The 17,478-nt window shown below is 52.6% G+C and overlaps 2 protein-coding genes across 3 annotated transcripts; both read left to right on the top strand.

Annotated features, from left to right (window-relative positions):
• The first annotated feature begins 369 nt into the window (after positions 1–369).
• Positions 370–4,381, top strand: PSMB8 (proteasome 20S subunit beta 8). Of its 2 annotated transcripts, XM_068960750.1 has the most exons (7): positions 370–493; positions 958–1,168; positions 1,942–2,089; positions 2,246–2,357; positions 3,138–3,267; positions 3,630–3,834; positions 4,081–4,381. In XM_068960750.1, the coding sequence occupies exons 2-7, from the start codon at positions 1,022–1,024 to the stop codon at positions 4,167–4,169; spliced, it is 831 nt and encodes a 276-aa protein (XP_068816851.1). In that variant the 5' UTR covers positions 370–493; positions 958–1,021; the 3' UTR covers positions 4,170–4,381. The 2 variants fall into 2 exon arrangements, with proteins under 2 accessions (XP_068816851.1, XP_068816850.1); XM_068960749.1 differs by lacking the exon at positions 370–493 and having other exon boundaries at positions 817–1,168.
• Positions 4,382–8,243: 3,862 nt separating this feature from the next.
• TAP2 (transporter 2, ATP binding cassette subfamily B member) lies at positions 8,244–16,827 on the top strand. Its single transcript, XM_068960728.1, has 12 exons — positions 8,244–8,355; positions 8,773–9,270; positions 9,360–9,474; positions 10,235–10,365; positions 10,612–10,817; positions 11,270–11,467; positions 11,911–12,039; positions 14,780–14,968; positions 15,081–15,254; positions 15,404–15,563; positions 15,796–15,932; positions 16,156–16,827. Exons 2-12 carry the CDS (start codon positions 8,781–8,783, stop codon positions 16,384–16,386), a joined length of 2,160 nt encoding a protein of 719 aa, XP_068816829.1. The 5' UTR covers positions 8,244–8,355; positions 8,773–8,780; the 3' UTR covers positions 16,387–16,827.
• The last annotated feature ends 651 nt before the right edge of the window (positions 16,828–17,478 follow it).

Here is a 17,478-nt window from a genome sequence, read left to right as displayed (position 1 = left end):
ACCCCCCCAAGAATGAGCCAGACAGGGATGCAGCTTCCTCCAAGGCGCCAGCAGCAGCAGTGCCTCAGAGCCTGGAGCAGGAGGCTGGCGGGTGAGCACGGCTGAAAGCAGTTCATCCCTCTTGCCAGCGCCGGCCCTTTGCAGCGGGGCTCACCGCGCTGTGCGGTGGAAGCTGCGGGGGGTCATCAGCGAAGTGGGCGGGGCGCTCTAGTACACCTCCTCCATTCAGAGCGCGCCGTGCTCGTGTGACGTCAACAGTTGCTGGGCAGATGAGGCCGAATCAGGTTGCAAGGCTAGGCGGGGTTTAGAAAAGGCGAGCTCCGGAGTGCTCGGTCCAGCAAGAATTACGCGAGGAGCTGGGGGCGGAAAGCGCAGTTCTTGTGGGTGGCTACAGGTTGGGGAGACCGTTGAACTGGGAGAGGCCCTAGGAGGCACCAGGCGGAAGTCTGGGACTGTGCCTTCCCCTGGGCGCTCCGTTCCCCAACTCGTGCAGGTATATTCGGCGGGCGGTCGCCCCGGGACCTGTTCTGGGACTCAGGGCCGCCAAGCACTCCTAGCCCTCCCCTCCTTTTTATAAAACGAGGCTCCTAGGCGCCCCCTCCCCGTTTCCGCTGAAACTGCTCCCAGGTTTTCGCTGAAGTTGAGCCCGTTCGGGGGTGAGGCAGCGCTTTTGATGCTATGACCCCCGCCCCGCCCCGTAACTGTCCCCGGAGGATGCAGCAGGCTGGCCGTGTCTTTCGCTGAAACCTCATCGCCGGAGGGGGGGTGGCTTTCGAAGCCGCTCTGTCTTTCTTCCTTTCTTCTAACGGCCCAGCACCCTCGTTTCCCCAATTTCCATGAAGGCGGAGCAGAGAAGCCCCTTCCCAACCTAACACTCCCGGTGCCCGGACTCGCACGGGACGCCTCCTCGGAAAGGGCAGGGGGATGTGGAAAACATTCTGGTTCCCTCCCCTTAAGGCTTCGGGCTTTCGCTTTCACTTCCTCCTCCGCGAGCCGCCAGATCTCTGGGTGCTGGGCGGCCATGGCGCTGCTGGACGTGTGCGGAGCCCCCCGAGGGCAGCGGGGGGACTGGGCTGTGCCCCTCGCGGGAAGCCGGCAGCGCTCGGACCCCGGCCACTACAGCTTCTCCCTGCGATCTCCGGAGCTCGCCCTCCCCCGGGGCATGCAGGTCAGGGCTCTAACAAAATCCCGTGGGAGGCAGTTGGGCGGGCACGGGGCGGGGGGCGGTGGGGGTGTGCGCAGAGTAACGGAGGGGCTGCCTGGAGGCTGTTCGGAGGCGGGGAAACGCGCAGGGGGCATCCTTTAGGAGAGCCTCGTCTGGGGTCTAGGGCCGAAGCTGGGGAAGAGGCCACGTGGGACCTGGGGGCTGGCCGCCTAAGGGCTAGGAAGTGCAGATTAGGACAAAGAGTTGGGGGTGGGATCCCCGTTCTCCATCACACACAGATCACGGAGTCTTCCTTATTGGGCGACCCTATGATACAGGGGCTGTAGACTCTCTTGGGAAACCTATGACCTTGAGCCGTTGGCCTGGCCCCGGCCATTCATTTTGGTGTGCCTCGGTCAAGTCCTCTAGGACTTGGTCTAGGTCTCCTGGGCCTCTCTTCTGTAAAGTGGGGATGCAATTCATAAAACGTGTTTCCTGAGGATTAAATGACCTATGAATGGAAAATCATTATAGTTACCCTTAAAATGTTTAGTTATGGTAACTTAAAAAAATTTTATTTTCATTTCTGGTTGTGCTGGTAAATGGAAAAGGTCAGTGTCCTGGCCTCTTCTTTGTCTTCTCCCCAATCGTTTCCTTGCAAAACTGGGTTGTTAACTGCTTCATTTATTCGTGGTATGGCTATCTTCACCTTCCCATGCTCTGTAAATTTGCTTTCCTGGAGCATCCAGCTTCGGAAGTTTGCAATGGCCCTTTTTCTGCCTCTTCTGTCTCATTAGCCCACTGAATTCTTCCGGTCCCTGGGTGGGAATGGAGAAAGTAACGTGCAGATCGAGATGGCTCATGGCACGACCACGCTGGCCTTCAAGTTTCAGCATGGGGTGATTGTGGCCGTGGATTCTCGGGCCTCAGCTGGGAATTACATTGGTGAGTGTGTGGGTTCCGGCTGGCGGAATCTGGGGAGCTGGGCCTTCCTCTCAGCAGGAGTCCAGTATCTGCAAAGTGGGACCAGATGTTGACTCAGGACATTCAGGGAAACCTGTGCGCTCATCCCCCCTCTCCCCAAACTCCATCTTCTTCCAGCCACATTAAAGGTGAACAAGGTGATTGAGATTAACCCTTACCTGCTCGGCACCATGTCCGGCTGTGCGGCTGACTGCCAGTACTGGGAGCGCCTGCTGGCCAAGGAGTGCAGGTAGGCCAGGCCTCTTACTCTCTACTAAGCCCAGGTTCTGCATCTGGCAGAACACTGCCCCTCCCCCATTCTCCCTACACTCACAGAGCATCTTAGTGCTAATGTCCTATCTCAAAAAGCCACCTTTTGGTGATGAAAAAACCTCTCTAATCTCAAGCCTGTGCTCCTGCCAAGAAGCCAGATTGAAAGTGAAAGAGAACGTGTTAGTAGCTCAGTCCTGTCTGACTCTTTGCGACCTCATGAACTGTATAGTCCGCCAGGCTCCTCTGTCCATGGGATTCTCCAGGCAAGAACACTGGAGTGGGTTGCCAGCCCCTTCTCCAGGGGATCTTCCCAACCCAGGGATCGAACCCAAGTCTTCTACATTCGGGCAGATTCTTTACCATTTGGGCCACCGAGGAAGCCCAGGTTATTTGTCAATTATTTAGCAATGACTGTCAACCCTGGTGGGATATCATTTACTGGGATTTCTCTAGGCGATTTTGATGACTTCCCTGGCAGTCCAGTGGTTAAGACTCCGCACACCAACATGGGGAGCATGGGTTTGATCCCTGGTTCAAGAACTAAATCCCACATGCTCCACCAAGAACCCATAGAATTAAAAAAAAGAAAAGAATTCTGTATAAATTCCAGATCTTTGCCCATCCTTAGATCCTACAGAACCATTCCTTTTAGATGCTTATCTCTTCAGCTATTTTCTGCCCATCAAGTAACCTGCCCAGAGGGCTGCCCTTCTGCCCCTTGTAAACTCTCTCCCTGGACTGTCCTGTCCTCACCCAGGCTGTACTATCTGCGGAATGGGGAGCGTATCTCCGTGTCGGCCGCCTCCAAGCTGCTCTCCAACATGATGTGCCAGTACCGGGGCATGGGCCTCTCCATGGGCAGCATGATCTGTGGCTGGGACAAGAAGGTGAGTCCCCTCCCTGCTCCATATTCCAAGGTGTGGATGAGAGGCAAGTTTCCCCACAGTATACTCCCCTCCCCTCCCCTATAGGATGCAGGGCACAGAGAAAGCTTAGTTGCAGACCTGTTACTCAACAGCAGTTTCTGGGTCTGGATGTGGACCATTGTTTCATAAGCTTGTCCTTTTGGATCAAATAGCTGATTCCAAGTTTTTTTTTCTCCTCAAAGTTCTACGATTGTTTCCAAAGTGCTTTCCTAGTTCCCATGTTCCTGGGCTCACCAGATGTCTCTGGCCCACTTCTTGTGGCTCACACTTGAATCTGGGTGTTACCAACAGCTTCCAAACTGCAACCTTCTTGCTTCCTATAGGGTCCTGGACTCTACTATGTGAATGAGAATGGGACTCGACTCTCGGGAAACATGTTCTCCACCGGTAGTGGGAACTCCCATGCCTATGGAGTCATGGATAGTGGCTATCGACCTGACCTTAGTATTGAAGAGGCCTATGACCTGGGCCGAAGGGCGATCGTTCATGCCACCCACCGAGACAGCTATTCCGGAGGCGTTGTCAATAGTAAGAGATCAAAGTGTCCCCTCTGTCCCTGGGGTGGGGTGAGGGGGGTTGAGATTGGAGGTATGGGGGAGGCAGGGTGGCAGAGAGCAGGTCTTCAGCAGGTCTTCAGAGCTGGAAGAGGGGCACTGAAGCCCCGGCACCGGGGCTTTGAGAGCGTGTGCTGCTTTTGTCGCTTTCGGTGTAACAGCATCAGCAGGACCTCGCCGAGGGGAGGGTGACTCCGTGTTCTTTCCCATCTGCCCGCAGTGTACCACATGAAGGAGGACGGCTGGGTGAAAGTGGAAAGTACAGACGTCAGTGACCTGATGCACCAGTACCGGGAGGCCAGTCAGTAATGGTGGCGGTGACCCACAGGCCTCCTCGGGGGAAGCCTGGCTGACTCAGGGACCTGGGCCGGATCGCACTCTGGGAGAAGGCGGCCTGACCTGGCCCAGAGATGGAGAACCAGTGGCCACTGGAAGGCAGCACAGAGTTTATCCCTTTGTGTATTCTCTGTCTCAATGAACGTCACCCCCACCCCAACCTCCTGGATGCCCCGCTAAGCACAATAAAGGAAAACGGTTATAAAAGCTGTGTGTTGTGGCTGTGGGCTCAGGGCTGGGGTGGCTGGGGGGAGGGGACAGGAAATAGAGACAGATTTTTCCTGAGAAGAGAGACACCCATGCCTAAGAAATGGGGCTCACCAAATTCTTCTCCTGGGCTCCCACTCTCATTCCTCCAGGACCGCTGGAAGGCTCCGTGTTGTCTGTGGACTCCCGTGTGCAGTTTAGCCTAGGTTAGGGTCCTTTCTGCGGGCTCTCAACCAGGAGGCTCCTGTGTGGCCGCTTGTTAATGGTTTGGATATGTTGGAGGAGGGCCCTTGGAACACCTGTCTTTAACTGCGTTAGAATGGGAGGAACAAGTTTCCTCCTCACATGTGTGCGGATATTGTGAACACAGCCCCATTTACCTCAAATAGCCCCGCGGAGATGAAACCATTCACCTCAAGTTGGGGCTCAAACCCAGCCAAAACTCAGTTTGGGACTCTAACCCACGTGGCCAGGGTGTGAACCCAGACAAAACTCAGAATCTTCCGACAGATCACACACCTGGCTTAAGGACTTAATGAAGCTCAGGTTCTTGACGTCTCATTGAAGAATGAATTCAGTGAGAGAGAAAGTGATAGGTAAGAAGTGGATTTATTTAGAAACACACTCCACAGAGGGAGTGTGGGCCATCTTAGAAGGCAAGAATGGGCTTGAAATGTAGTATGGTTAGCTTTTATGGGCTGGGTAACTTCATAGGCTAAGGAGTGGGAGGGTTATTCCAACTATTTTGGGGAAGCGGTGGAGATTTCCAGGAACTGGGCCCCGCCCACTTTTGGGTCTTTGATGGTTGATCTTGGAACTGTCATGGCGCCTTGTGGGTGTGTCGGTTAGCTTGTTTACGTGTTACAGTGAGCGTACACCTAGGATCAAGATCTAGGGTGAGTCGACCTGCCCACCATCTTGGGCCTGTTTGGTTCAGTCAGTTTATGTTGTGTCCTTGGGCTTTGTCATTCCTTGAAAGGTTGGGCCCTGACCTCTTCCCTCCTGTGTCAGAGAGAGTGGATATTACATGGAAAGATGGACATCCAGTTTCATGATGGGTCACACTCATTGCAAGATGACAAGACGGCGATTGATGTGGAAGAGGAGATAAAGGAAGCGTCACTGAAGTTGGGAAAAAATGAGGAAAAAGCAACCAGGTTAGAAAGATGAGACAGGCGCAGTGAGATGTTCTTTTTCTTTTCGCTGCGCTGCATGGTATGTGGGATCTTGGTCCCCTGACTGTTAGGGAAATTAAAATGGAGGAAGTCTTGATCAGGCTTCAGAAGCAGGAGAGCAGGCCTCTGCCCTGCTTCTGACCTGCCTGGACACTGCCCAATTCCGTGGCTGTCTGCACTCAGAGCAAGTCCGGTGGCACTTGAGATAAGAAAGATAGTGGTGGGGCTTCCCTGGTGGCTTAGTGGTGAAGAATCCACCTGCCAATGCGGGAGACACGGGTTTGATCCCCGATCTAGGAAGATCTCACGTGTCTCCGAGGAACTAAACCCGAGTGCTGCAGCCACTGAGCCCGCGCTCTAGAGCCCGGAGGCAGACTGCTGAGCCCGGGGGCCACGACTACCGAAGCCCTCCTGCCCTAGAGCCTGCGCTCGGCGGCAAGAGAGGCCACTGCAATGAGAAGCCCATGCAAGCAGCTAGAGAGCACCCCCACGCACCACAACTAGAGAAAAGCCTGAGAGCAACAAAGACCCAGCACAGCCAAAAATAAAATTACATTGAAAAAAGAGAAAGGGGTGGACCTTGGAATTCTTGAGCCCCTGGAGATCTGGCCAACCCCCCAAGATGTAATGAAATCCTATGACTCACAAGGTAAAAGAAACAGCCTTATAAAAAGGTTAAAGTAAAACCAGAGCTGTATTTTTGTGCACAAACTCATGATGATATCAGTCTGTGGCTTGGAATGATAATCAGGAGCCCCTGAAACTGCAATTCAAAGTCTTACTCGTGGGGTGGATGCACCACTTGGGAACTTTTCCTAACTAGGATTTCAGCTTGCTGTTAATGAGGGACTTCCCAGCTGTTTTAAGTCGGAATGTTGGTTAGCCCAATTTGGTGATGTATGTGCTGTTCATTTTCTCAATTGTTTCTATTTCTCTTCTTTTAATGACTGTCTATTGAAATCAGGGCAGATAATCCTCTATTAAATATTAAAATCATTTCACCAGGCATCGAACCATGTCTCCTGGATTAGAAACATCCCACTTGTCAGCTAGGGAGATCCCCATTGTGAGATTTCCCTGAATTATGTTGGGCCTGCAGGGAGAAACAACACAGTGTCACTTTCCCAGGAGAGTTAATCAAGAGAAAAGCCTGTAAGTAGAAAGCAGCTGAGTGTGCAGGTTTTTTTTTTTTTTTTTTAATTAGAGAGAGATCCTTAAAATTCCAGAATGAACAGGGTTGGAGAAGTTCAAATAATTTCCTAACTTCAAATCTAAATTTGAAGTGACTCATGGTAATTGTGCCAATAACATTTCAAGAGGGTGGTTTGGAATTCAAGTGGTCCTCCCTTGGGGGACATTTTGAGTCTGAGAGGTAGTTTCAACCAGAAGAGTTATTTCTGGAATAAATCCAGCTGCATGTTCCACAGATGGACTCTGGGTCTGGTAGGACCTATAGAAATCCGATTACTGAGCTCATCAGTGTTAGAGTAGACCAAGAAACAAAGTCCACTTTCCTCATATGTTGAAGGCATTCCCCCAAATAACTGGAGCACAAATTTAGAGGCTTCTGAGCACGTGCTTGCTCAGGAGCTCTGCTGAGGAAGACATGAAGATGTGAGGTGAGCGCCTTCTCAGATAAGAATCTGCAGGTGGAAACTCACACAGGTCCTGGTGAGAGTGGAGGGGCCGTCTGTTTTGCAGAAGTCCTGCTTGTTTCTCACTTGGTCTCCGCTCTGCTTTTTTTAACCCTAAGATCCCACAACTGGAACTTGGATGGGGGAAAGAGGGCTGTTCTCAAAACAGGCTCAGTTCAGCTCAGTTCAGTTCAGTCACCCAGTCGTGTCTGATTCTTGTGACCCATGGACTGCAGCACACCAGGCTTCTCTGTCCTTCACCATCTCCTGGAGCTTGCTCAAACTCATGTCCATCAAGTTGGTGATGCCATCCAACCATCTCATCTTCTGTCGTCCCCTTCTCCTCCCGCCTTCAATCTTTCCCAGCATCAGGGTCTTTTCCAATGAGTCAGCTCTTCGCATCAGGTGGCCAAAGTATTGGAGTTTCACCTTCAGCATCAGTCCTTCCAATGACTATTCAGGACTGATCTCCCTTAGAATGGACTGGTTGGATCTCCTTGCAGTCCAAGGGACTCTCAAGAGTCTTCTCCAACACCACAGTTTAAAAGCATCAATTCTTCTGCGCTCAGCTTTCTTTATGGTCCAACTCTCACATTCATACATGACTACTGGAAAAAACCATATTTTGAACTAGACGGACCTTTGTTGGCAAAGTAATGTGTTTGCTTTTTAATATGCTGTCTAGGTTTGTCATAGATTTTCTTCCAAGGAGCAAGAGTCATGGGTGCGGTCACCTCAGAGCGGAGGTAAGAAAATCCAGCGGTTCTTCAATTGCAAAGCATCCCAATCCTTGAAACAGCGTCATCTTACTTAATGGCAGTTTTAAGAAGTGCAGGAGTTTCCTACGACAGAGTACATGTGGCTAAGGGTGGTAGATTCGTCCTGGCACGCGGAGCCGGCCTCGGGCACCGGTCCCGCGTCCCGCGGGTGTCGCGCGCCCCCGGCCTGCTGCCAGGCGCGCAACCAGGCAGCGGCTGCCGAGGCGGAACCGAAAGCAAAAGCGAAAGCCCAGGAGCCTGGCCGCCCCCGGCTGGGGGAGCCTCGCCCGCCGACAGAGGCGAGACGGAGCGGAGGCCGCGCGAAGGGATCTCAGAGCTCAGCCCTCGGCACGCCAGCAAAGAGCCCGGGATCCGCCATCCACTGGTGAGCTTGTGCGCGTGTAAGCCTGGAGCGCTGACACAGGCGCAGCCCGCCCGGCACGCGTGCTGCGCCCCCGCCTCCCGCGCCTTTGGACCGGGGGCCTGGGGAGCGCGGCGGGCATCGTCTGGCCCCTGGGAACTCGGCGGCGACTGGCGGGGCCGGGGTGTGCGGAGGGGGTCACGGGACGTGTTTTAGAGGACGAGGCTGCAGATGGTCAGGCTTCTCAGCTCCCTCTGTCAGGCCGATGCCTTGGGTCCTAGGAGGGGGGTGCTGGTGAGACGGGTACCCAGCGCATCTTTCAGGGCAGCACAGGGTTTAAAAAAAAGGTGGTGGTGGGGGGGGAAGCCAGCGGACGCTTGGGCAGAGTGGGAGTGGGGACAGGGACTGGAAGCCACCTCTGTCCTTCTCTTCTACCCCTAGATCTCGCCATGCGGCGCCCGGACCTGAGACCCTGGGCCTCCCTGCTGCTGGCGGACTTGGCCTTGCTCTGGCTGCTGCAGGGGCCCCTGGGGGCCCTGCTTCCCCGCGGGCTTCCGGGCCTGTGGCTGGAGGGCGCCTTGCGACTCGGTGGACTTTGGGGGCTGCTGAGGCTGGGAGGGCTGCTGGGGTGTGTGGAAGCACACCTGCCCCTCCTCTGCCTGGTGACTCCCCTGTTCCTCTCCCTGAGGGCTCTGGTCCCGGGGGCCTTGAGCGCCCCTCCGGTCAGAGTGGCTGCAGCCACCTGGGCCTGGCTGCTGCTGGGGTACTGGGCAGTGGGGCTGAGCAGGGTCCTATGGGCTGTGCTGAGCCCTCCAGGAGCCAAGGCAGAGGGGCAGGGCCAGGAGAACAGAGTCTTGATGTGGAGGCTGCTGAAGCTCTCCTGGCCTGACCTGCCTTTCCTGGTTGCGGCCTTCTCCTTCCTCTCTCTGGCCGTGTTGGGTGAGTGGGGAGAGGGCGCAGGGACTTGGGGGTTGGGAGGAGGCCCTTCAGCAGCCGCACGCTGACTGCGGCCCTCCTGCCTGTTGCAGGTGAGACCGTGATCCCTTACTATTCTGGCCGTGTGATTGACATCCTGGGGGGCGACTTTGATCCCGATGCCTTTGCCAGTGCCATCTTCTTCATGAGTCTCTTCTCTGTTGGGAGGTAGGTGGTCAGCGATTTGTTAGCCCCCGGTGTTTACAGGGGACCTCACTCTCCTGTTTTCAATCCCCTTTGTGCACAAAGCACAAAATTCTTCAACAAACAAAAGCCGGTATGAGTTCATTCACCCTCTGTGTCAAGCATCCATCTATTTACTCCTTCATTCACCGCCTGGCTCCAACATCTTCAAAGTTTGTATTGCTTATTATAGTTCAGACACGAGGGTAGCACAGTAGGTGCTTGTGTGTCGAATGGAATGTCTCTCAGTTGCCTGTGAGCACTTTTATCTCCATGAAGTTCCATTTCTCTTTTCTGACTCTGACCTCCCAGCTCATGTTTGTTTCCACAGTCAGCCTATTGTCGGGGGGGCATGTTTGTTCATCCTGACCCTTCTTCCCTAACTCATCTTGTCAGTCTTGGAAGCTCTTACTCTGAGCCTTGTCACCTTTCTTTCCAGCATCTTTACTCTTTTCCACTGTATTTACTTTCCCTTTTGTTTTTCAACACAGCCAGGAATCTGCTGTCTACAAACTAACTAACTACGTGGTAGGGGTTGGGACTAGGGTGAGGTTCACTGGGTCCTCTTTCTTCCTTCCTCTGTCGATTCCTGTCCCTCATGTCTCGTATTTGTCTCTCTTCTTCTCTCTTGATATACTAGCCCCAACTTTGTACTTCTTTTCCTTCTGTGCTTTTCCTTCTCCTTCCCTGCCCCTTCCTCTCTGCATCTCTCTCCCGTTCATCCTCCAACCCTCTTTCCCCACAGCTCACTGTGTGCAGGCTGCCGAGGAAGCATCTTCGTCTTTACCATGTCCAGAATCAACCTGCGGATCCGGGAGATGCTTTTCTCTTCCCTCCTGCGCCAGGACCTCCCTTTCTTCCAAGAGACTAAGACAGGTAAGGCCTGGGGTGCAGGTCTGGGGTCGCCCTGCATGTTCCTTGCCCACCTGCTGCTGCCTACCTGCACCCAGCCAGTCCTGCCGGCATCCTTGGTGCCAGGGCTGGGAGCTGTTTTTCTCTCTTTGGGGACCTGTCTCTTTGCAAGGAGGGACGGCTCTGTGAGATGATCAGGAGGTCAAGAGGGAGTTTCTGGGGGTTCTGCATTACAACATGTGGTTTCCTTGCCTGCTCTGTCCTGCCCAGGGGAGCTGAATTCCCGGCTGAGCTCAGATACCAAACTGATGAGTTCTTGGCTTCCTTATAACACCAATGTGCTGTCTCGAAGCCTGGTGAAAGTGCTGGGACTTTATAGCTTCATGCTCAACCTGTCACCTCAGCTCACCTTCCTGTCTCTGTTCGAGGTGCCTCTTATGATAGTGGCTGAAAAGGTGTACAATTCCCGCCATCAGGTATGTGCAAATGCTGGGGAATCCCCAGGGAAGATGTCATCCCAGGGACTTTATGGGAACGTGTGTATTTTTAAGAGAGGAGTGGGGGGAGAGGGAGAGATTTTCAGATGTTGATTGTGGTTCCCTGTGCTATACAGTTAATCCTTGTTGCCTCTCTACTTGTGTCAGTGATTTATATCTGTTAATCTCAAACTCCAAATGTATCCCCTCCTCCACCTTCGGTAACCATAAGGTTTTTTCTTTTTCTTTTTTTTTATGTCTGTGAGTCTGTTTCTGTTTTGTATATAGATTCACTTGTATTTTTTTTTTTAGATTGCACATATAAACAATATCACATAATATTTGTCTTTCTCTGTCTTACTTCACTTAGCGTGAAGGGACTGGAGTGGGCTCTGGGGGTTGGCTGTCTTCTGCCAAATTGGCCCGCTCCATCCTTGGCCCCACTGTTCCAGGCAGTCCTTTGGGAGATCCAGGACGCTGTGGCGAAAGCTGGGCAGGTGGTGCGGGAGTCGGTTGGAGGGCTGCAGACCGTGCGTAGTTTTGGAGCCGAGGAGCAAGAGGTCTGTCGCTATAAGGAGGCCCTTGAACGATGCCGGCGGCTGTGGTGGCGACGGGACCTGGAACGGGCCCTCTATCTGCTCTTAAGGAGGGTGAGGAAGCTGAGGGCTGGAGGAAGGGTGCAGGTGGGGGCTGGTCTTGGGGGTCGTTGGGGTTCCCGATGCCTTTGCCAGCGTCATCTTCTTCATGAGTCTCTTCTCTGTTGGGAGGTAGGTGATGAGCGATTTGTTGGCCTCCAGTTTTCTCAGGGGGCCTCACTCTCCTGTTTTCAATCCCCTTTGTGCACGAAGCACAAAATACTTAAACGAAGAAAAGCCTGAGTTTGTTCATTCACCGTTCTGTGTCAAGCATCCATCCATTTCCTCCTTCATTCGCCACCTGGCTCCAGCATCGTCAAAGTTTATATTACTTATTGTAGTTACAGAGTCGAGTGAATGTAGTATAACAGGTGTTTTTGTGTCGGACGGAATGTCTCGTAGGGGCAGGGAGGCCAAGGAGTGGAAGGTCCTCAGGCTCTCCTTTCCTCTCCCTCCAGATGCTGCACTTGGCGATGAAGGTGCTCTTGCTGAACTGTGCGCTGCAGCAGATCCTGGCCGGGGACCTCACCCGCGGCGGGCTCCTCTCCTTCCTGCTTTACCAGGAGGACGTGGGCAACTATATGCACGTGAGTCGGGAGCTGTGCGTGCTCTCATTTTCCTCCTTTGGCTTCTATTTGTTCCCCTTAAAAAAACAAACTGAAATGATCGCAACTCATTGTCATTTAAAATTTCAAACTTGGGTTAAAAAAAGAGGAAAACGATAAATCTATAAACGTGGACCTCCTTGTACTCAGCATCTTTTTTTTTTTTTTACTTTTTGTTTAACTTTTTAAAGACAACTTTTTACTTTGTACTGGTATATAGCCGATTAACAATGTTATGACAATTTCAGGTGTACAGCAAAGTGAATCAGTTATGCATATATATATATATATCTCCTTTCTTTTGTAGGTTCTTTTCCCATGTAGGTCATTACAGAGTTTTGAGTAGAGTTCCCTGTGCTCTACAGTAGGTCCTTATTAGTTATCTATTTAATATATAATTGTGTGTATATATCAGAGGATATAGACTATAGTTCTCTGTGCTATACAATGGGACCTTGTTTTTTACCTCCTAGCATCTAACAGTTATCAACTCATGGCCAATGTTATTTCACCTGTACCACCCACTGACTTCTCCCCACCCATATTACTTTGAATCAGAGCCAAGATATAGTTTCATCTGTAAATATGTATCTCTAAATGTCAACATTACAAATATATAACCACAAAGCCATGATCACTCCAAAAAATTAATAACCTCACCAAATACAGTCAGTGGTCAGATTTCCACATGTTCCATAGAGGTATGTATTACATTGATCTCTTTTTTTCTCTCTCATATACATCTGTGGTGATAAAGCTTAGTGTCACGATCTATTAAATTATTCAGGGTTGCAAAAATGGTGACATTTTTGGTGCCATTCCTTCATTTATTAGCCAGGATGCATCTCTCAGGGGAGATGTCTTCTCATGTGCTGATAAGCTGCTGAGTGGTATTGTTTGATTAGGAAAGGAAGAATGAGTATTTAGTTCTTTCCCTATAGACGTGTGCTCAGTTGCTCAGTCCTGTCCGACTCTTTGCAACGCCATGGACTGTAGCCCACCAGGCTCCTCTGTCCATGGGCTATTAAGGCAAGAATACTGGAGTGGGTTGCCATGCCCTCCTCCAGGGATTCTTCCTGACCAGGAATTGAACCTTTGTCTCCTGCATTGGCAGGCAGATTCTTTACCACTGAGCCTCCTGGGACACCCTCCTTATATAAAATAGTTTTGAAAAGTAATTAGTTTCTGCACCTGGGGCTTTAGTTTATAATTTGTATAAACATCTCTTACGTGTGGAGAGCTGTGTGAGGCAGTCTGGTGGCTGCAAAGATGAGGTGGGCACAGTGCTTGCATTTAAGGACTCACTGTCTCACCAGGCTAGATAGCTGTGCACAAGTAACACAGCACAGTAGCTGGAAAGGTCTAGAGATGAGGGTGATGCTGGATGGGAGGAGTAAAGAGGTCTCCATCCTTTACATTACAAATTGGAATAATGGGGTATTGGTGCCCATTTTCAGTTCAGTTCAGTTCAGTCGCTCAGTCGTGTCCGACTCTTTGAGACCCCATGAATCACAGCACGCCAGGCCTCCCTGTCCATCACCAACTCCGGGAGTTCACTCAGACTCTCGTCCATGGAGTCAGTGATGCCATCCAGCCATCTCATCCTCTGTCATCCCCTTCTCCTCCTGCCCCCAATCCCTCCCAGCATCAAAGTCTTTTCCAATGAGTCAACTCTTCTCATGAGGTGGCCAAAGTACTAGAGTTTCAGCTTTAGCATCATTCCTTCCAAAGAAATCCCAGGATTGATCTCCTTCAGAATGGACTGGTTGGATCTCCTTGCAGTTCAAGGGACTTTCAAGAGTCTTCTCCAACACCACAGTTCAAAAGCATCAATTCTTCGGTGCTCAGCTTTCTTCACAGTCCAACTTTCACATCCATACATGACTACTGGAAAAACCATAGCCTTGACTAGATGGACCTTAGTCAGCAAAGTAATGTCTCTGCTCTTGAATACACTATCTAGGTTGGTCATAACTTTTCTTCCAAGAGGTAAGCGTCTTTTAATTTCATGGCTGCAATCACCATCTGCAGTGAGTTTGGAGCCCCAAAATATAAAGTCTGACACTGTTTCCACTGTTTTCTCATCTTATTTCCCATGAAGTGATGGGACCAGATGCCATGATCTTCATTTTCTGAATGTTGAACTTTAAGCCAACTTTTTCCCTCTCCTCTTTTACTTTCATCAAGAGGCTTTTTAGTTCCTCTTCACTTTCTGCCCATTTTAAGTTGAGTCAAATTGCACACTTATTCCTGATAGTCCAGTGGTTAGGACTTTGTGCTTCCACTGCAGGGTGCATGGGTTTGATCCCTGGTGGGGCAACTAGGGTCCCACTTGCCACCTGGGGCAGCCAAAATTTTTTGTACAAATCTTTTTGTTTTAGACTCTTATACTAGTTATCTCATATGGAAGCCATCTGCCTCATTGTTCAGGAAAGTGAGTGTTGCTCAGTTGTATCCGAGTCTTCAACCTGCCAGGCTCCTCTGTCCATGCAGTTTTCCAGGCAAGAATACTGGAGTGGGTTGCCATTCCTTTCTCCAGTTAAAAAATCTTTTCTAAGAAAGTTTTTTTTTTTTTTTTTTAAATTAAAGGTGGTGATCTTTTTGGGACAAGGAGAGAAGCCCATCCCGGGTGGAGTGTGGCGGGGCTGGCGTTAGGAGCTGGGAAGCTGGTTCGTGGCGCAGCTGCCTTTGCTTAGCTGAGTCCCGCCCTCCTGTCTTGCAGACCCTGGTGTACATGTTTGGGGACATGCTGAGCAACGTGGGGGCAGCCAAGAAGGTGTTCTGCTACCTGGACCGAAAGCCAGATCTGCCTCCACCGGGGACTCTGGCCCCACCCACTCTGCAGGGCAGGGTGAATTTCCAGAACGTCTCCTTTGCGTATCCCAGTCGCCCCGACCAGCCTGCGCTCCAGGTGCCCGATCGGGGAGCCTGGGCCCCTGACTCCCTGCGCGGATGATCGGCCTCCAAGGAGGGGGGAGGCCGGGGGAAGGGGCAGGCCTCTGACTCTTCCCCGGCTGTTCTAGGGTCTGACGTTCACCCTGAGTCCTGGGCAGATGACGGCGCTGGTGGGGCCTAACGGGTCTGGGAAGAGCACGGTGGCCGCGCTGCTGCAGAATCTGTACCAGCCCACCGAGGGCCAGGTGCTGCTGGACGGGAAGCCGGTCTCCGAGTATGAGCACCACTACCTGCACCGTCAGGTGGGGAGGACGGAGAAGGGTGGCAGAGGGCAGGGGAGGGGCGTGGGGCGGGAAGCCGAGGGTCCGTGGTGAGCGGGGCGGGTGGGGAGCAAGGGCGGGTCCCCGCCGCGGGCGTTTCCGCACAGTCTGCTCCCGTCGCCTCCGCTCAGGTGGTCTTGGTAGGGCAGGAGCCGGTGCTGTTCTCGGGCTCGGTGAGGGACAACATCACCTACGGCCTGGAGGGCTACAGCGACGAGAAGGTGCTGGCTGCGGCCCGGGCGGCCCGGGCGGAGGAGTTCATCCGCGAGCTGGCGCTCGGGCTCGATACAGGTACCCGCGGCCACGGCGCTGCCCCCTGCGCCCGCGAGCTGCGCGCTGCGGCCTCCCGACCCCTCGGGGGCCTGTTCCCAGAGAAGCGGCCGCCCCGGAGGTCCCCCCCGCTGCCCCCGTCCACGGGCGCTCGTCCTCCGGAGCGGTGCCTGTGGAAGCACCAGCCGCGCCTGTGAAGCGGGCGTTGTCCGGGCCCGTCTCTGAGGACAGGGCGTTTTCTCGGTCTCCGCAGAGGTGGGGGAGAAAGGCAGCCAGCTGGCGGTGGGGCAGAAGCAACGTCTGGCCATCGCCCGGGCCCTCGTGCGGGACCCCCGCGTGCTCATCCTGGATGAAGCCACCAGTGCCCTGGACGTGGAGTGTGAACAGGCTGTGAGTGCGGGCCGGCGGCACCCCTCCTGGGGCCGGGGCGGGCGGGGACCTCCCCGATCCTCTGAGGCTGCCTGACCCGGGAGGGGGGAGGGCAGCTGACCTTGCTTTTCTGCTCTGTGCTACCTTCTCGTGGCTCACGCCTCTTCCCCCTAAGCCCCGTGGGCCCCGGGCCTCCAGCCCCTTCTGACCCGGCACCCGGGGCATCGCGATCCTCCCCCTTCAGCTGCAGGACTGGAGAGCGCACGGAGCCCGCACGGTGCTGGTGATCGCCCACAGGCTGCAGACGGTTCAGAGCGCCGACCAGGTCCTGGTGCTGAGGCAAGGGCGGCTGCAGAGCCCCGAGCAGCTCGTGGACGGGCAGGACCTCTACTCCTGGCTGGTGCAGCAGAACCAGAGCGTGGAGACCCCAGACACCCCCGGCCCCGCCCAGGGCCGTCTCAGCGACCCGGAATAGCTCCTGCCTTGGCTTTCCCTGGGGGTGTTCCCCTGGCTGGTTGTTTTTGGAGCTGGATTTAGACCGTGGGTACTTCTGCTGGGGCCGTGGGAGGGCGGGGGACAGGAGACGTGGTATCTGTCTGCATCCAGGAACTTTAGTTTCTCGATGAACAGAGCTTTGTCTGGTGCTGAGTACTGTATTGTGGCATCTTGAATATATTTAAAAGTATTTTTCTTACATAAATAGCATACATTTGTATAGTAAATTTAGACAATAGAGACAGGTAAGGAGGAGAAAAATAAAATTATGCACTGTTTCATGTCTCAGAGATAATCGCCATGACTATTTTGCTGGCTGTCTGATCAGTCTTTAGATTGTTCTTTGAGATACATAAATATTCATGAGTGTGCCCTTCCCTATATTTTTCTCAGTTCCCACCAGGGTCTGATATTTTGGGGTCCACTAGGATATGGGGGAGCAGAGCACTGTTAGTTAACAGTTTTAATAAAACTTTGATAACAGCTACTGTGTACAGTGTTTTAATATGTGTAGGGAATATGCGAAGTGTTTTCCATGTATTATCATTTTTAATCCTTATCCTCAACCCGTTGAGGTTGTTTACCCTCATACCCATTGTATGTATGAGAAAACTGAGTCTCAAAGAGATTAAAGGACTTTCCCAAGGTTGCACAGTGGTGGAATTGGACTTGGAATCCAGGCCTGACCCAGGAGTCCACACTCTCAACCAATTATATTGCATCTTGTGTTATAGTCTACTGTATAATCAATCTCCTAAAGCTCTTTCACTTCTAGTTGTGAACAGCTCCGAATCCCTTATTTTCTCTCTAATTCCATTGTTACAACTTTCATTCATTGCGTTGTGAAAGTGAAAGTGTTAGTCACTCAGTCCTGTCTGACTCTTTACGACTTCATGGACTGTAGCCCACCAGGCTCCTCTGTCCATGGGATTCTCCAGGCAAGAATACTGGAGTGGGTAGCCATTCCCTTCTCCAGGGGTTTTTCCTGATCCAGGGATCGAACCTGGGTCTCCTGCATCACAGGCAGATTTTTTACCATCTGAGCCACCAGGGAACGATCTCGTGTCCAAAG

The sequence above is a fragment of the Capricornis sumatraensis genome, chromosome 22 (genome assembly GCF_032405125.1).
Source record: "Capricornis sumatraensis isolate serow.1 chromosome 22, serow.2, whole genome shotgun sequence".
Lineage (NCBI taxonomy): Eukaryota > Metazoa > Chordata > Mammalia > Artiodactyla > Bovidae > Capricornis > Capricornis sumatraensis.
This window is presented reverse-complemented; position numbering and strand designations above follow the sequence as displayed.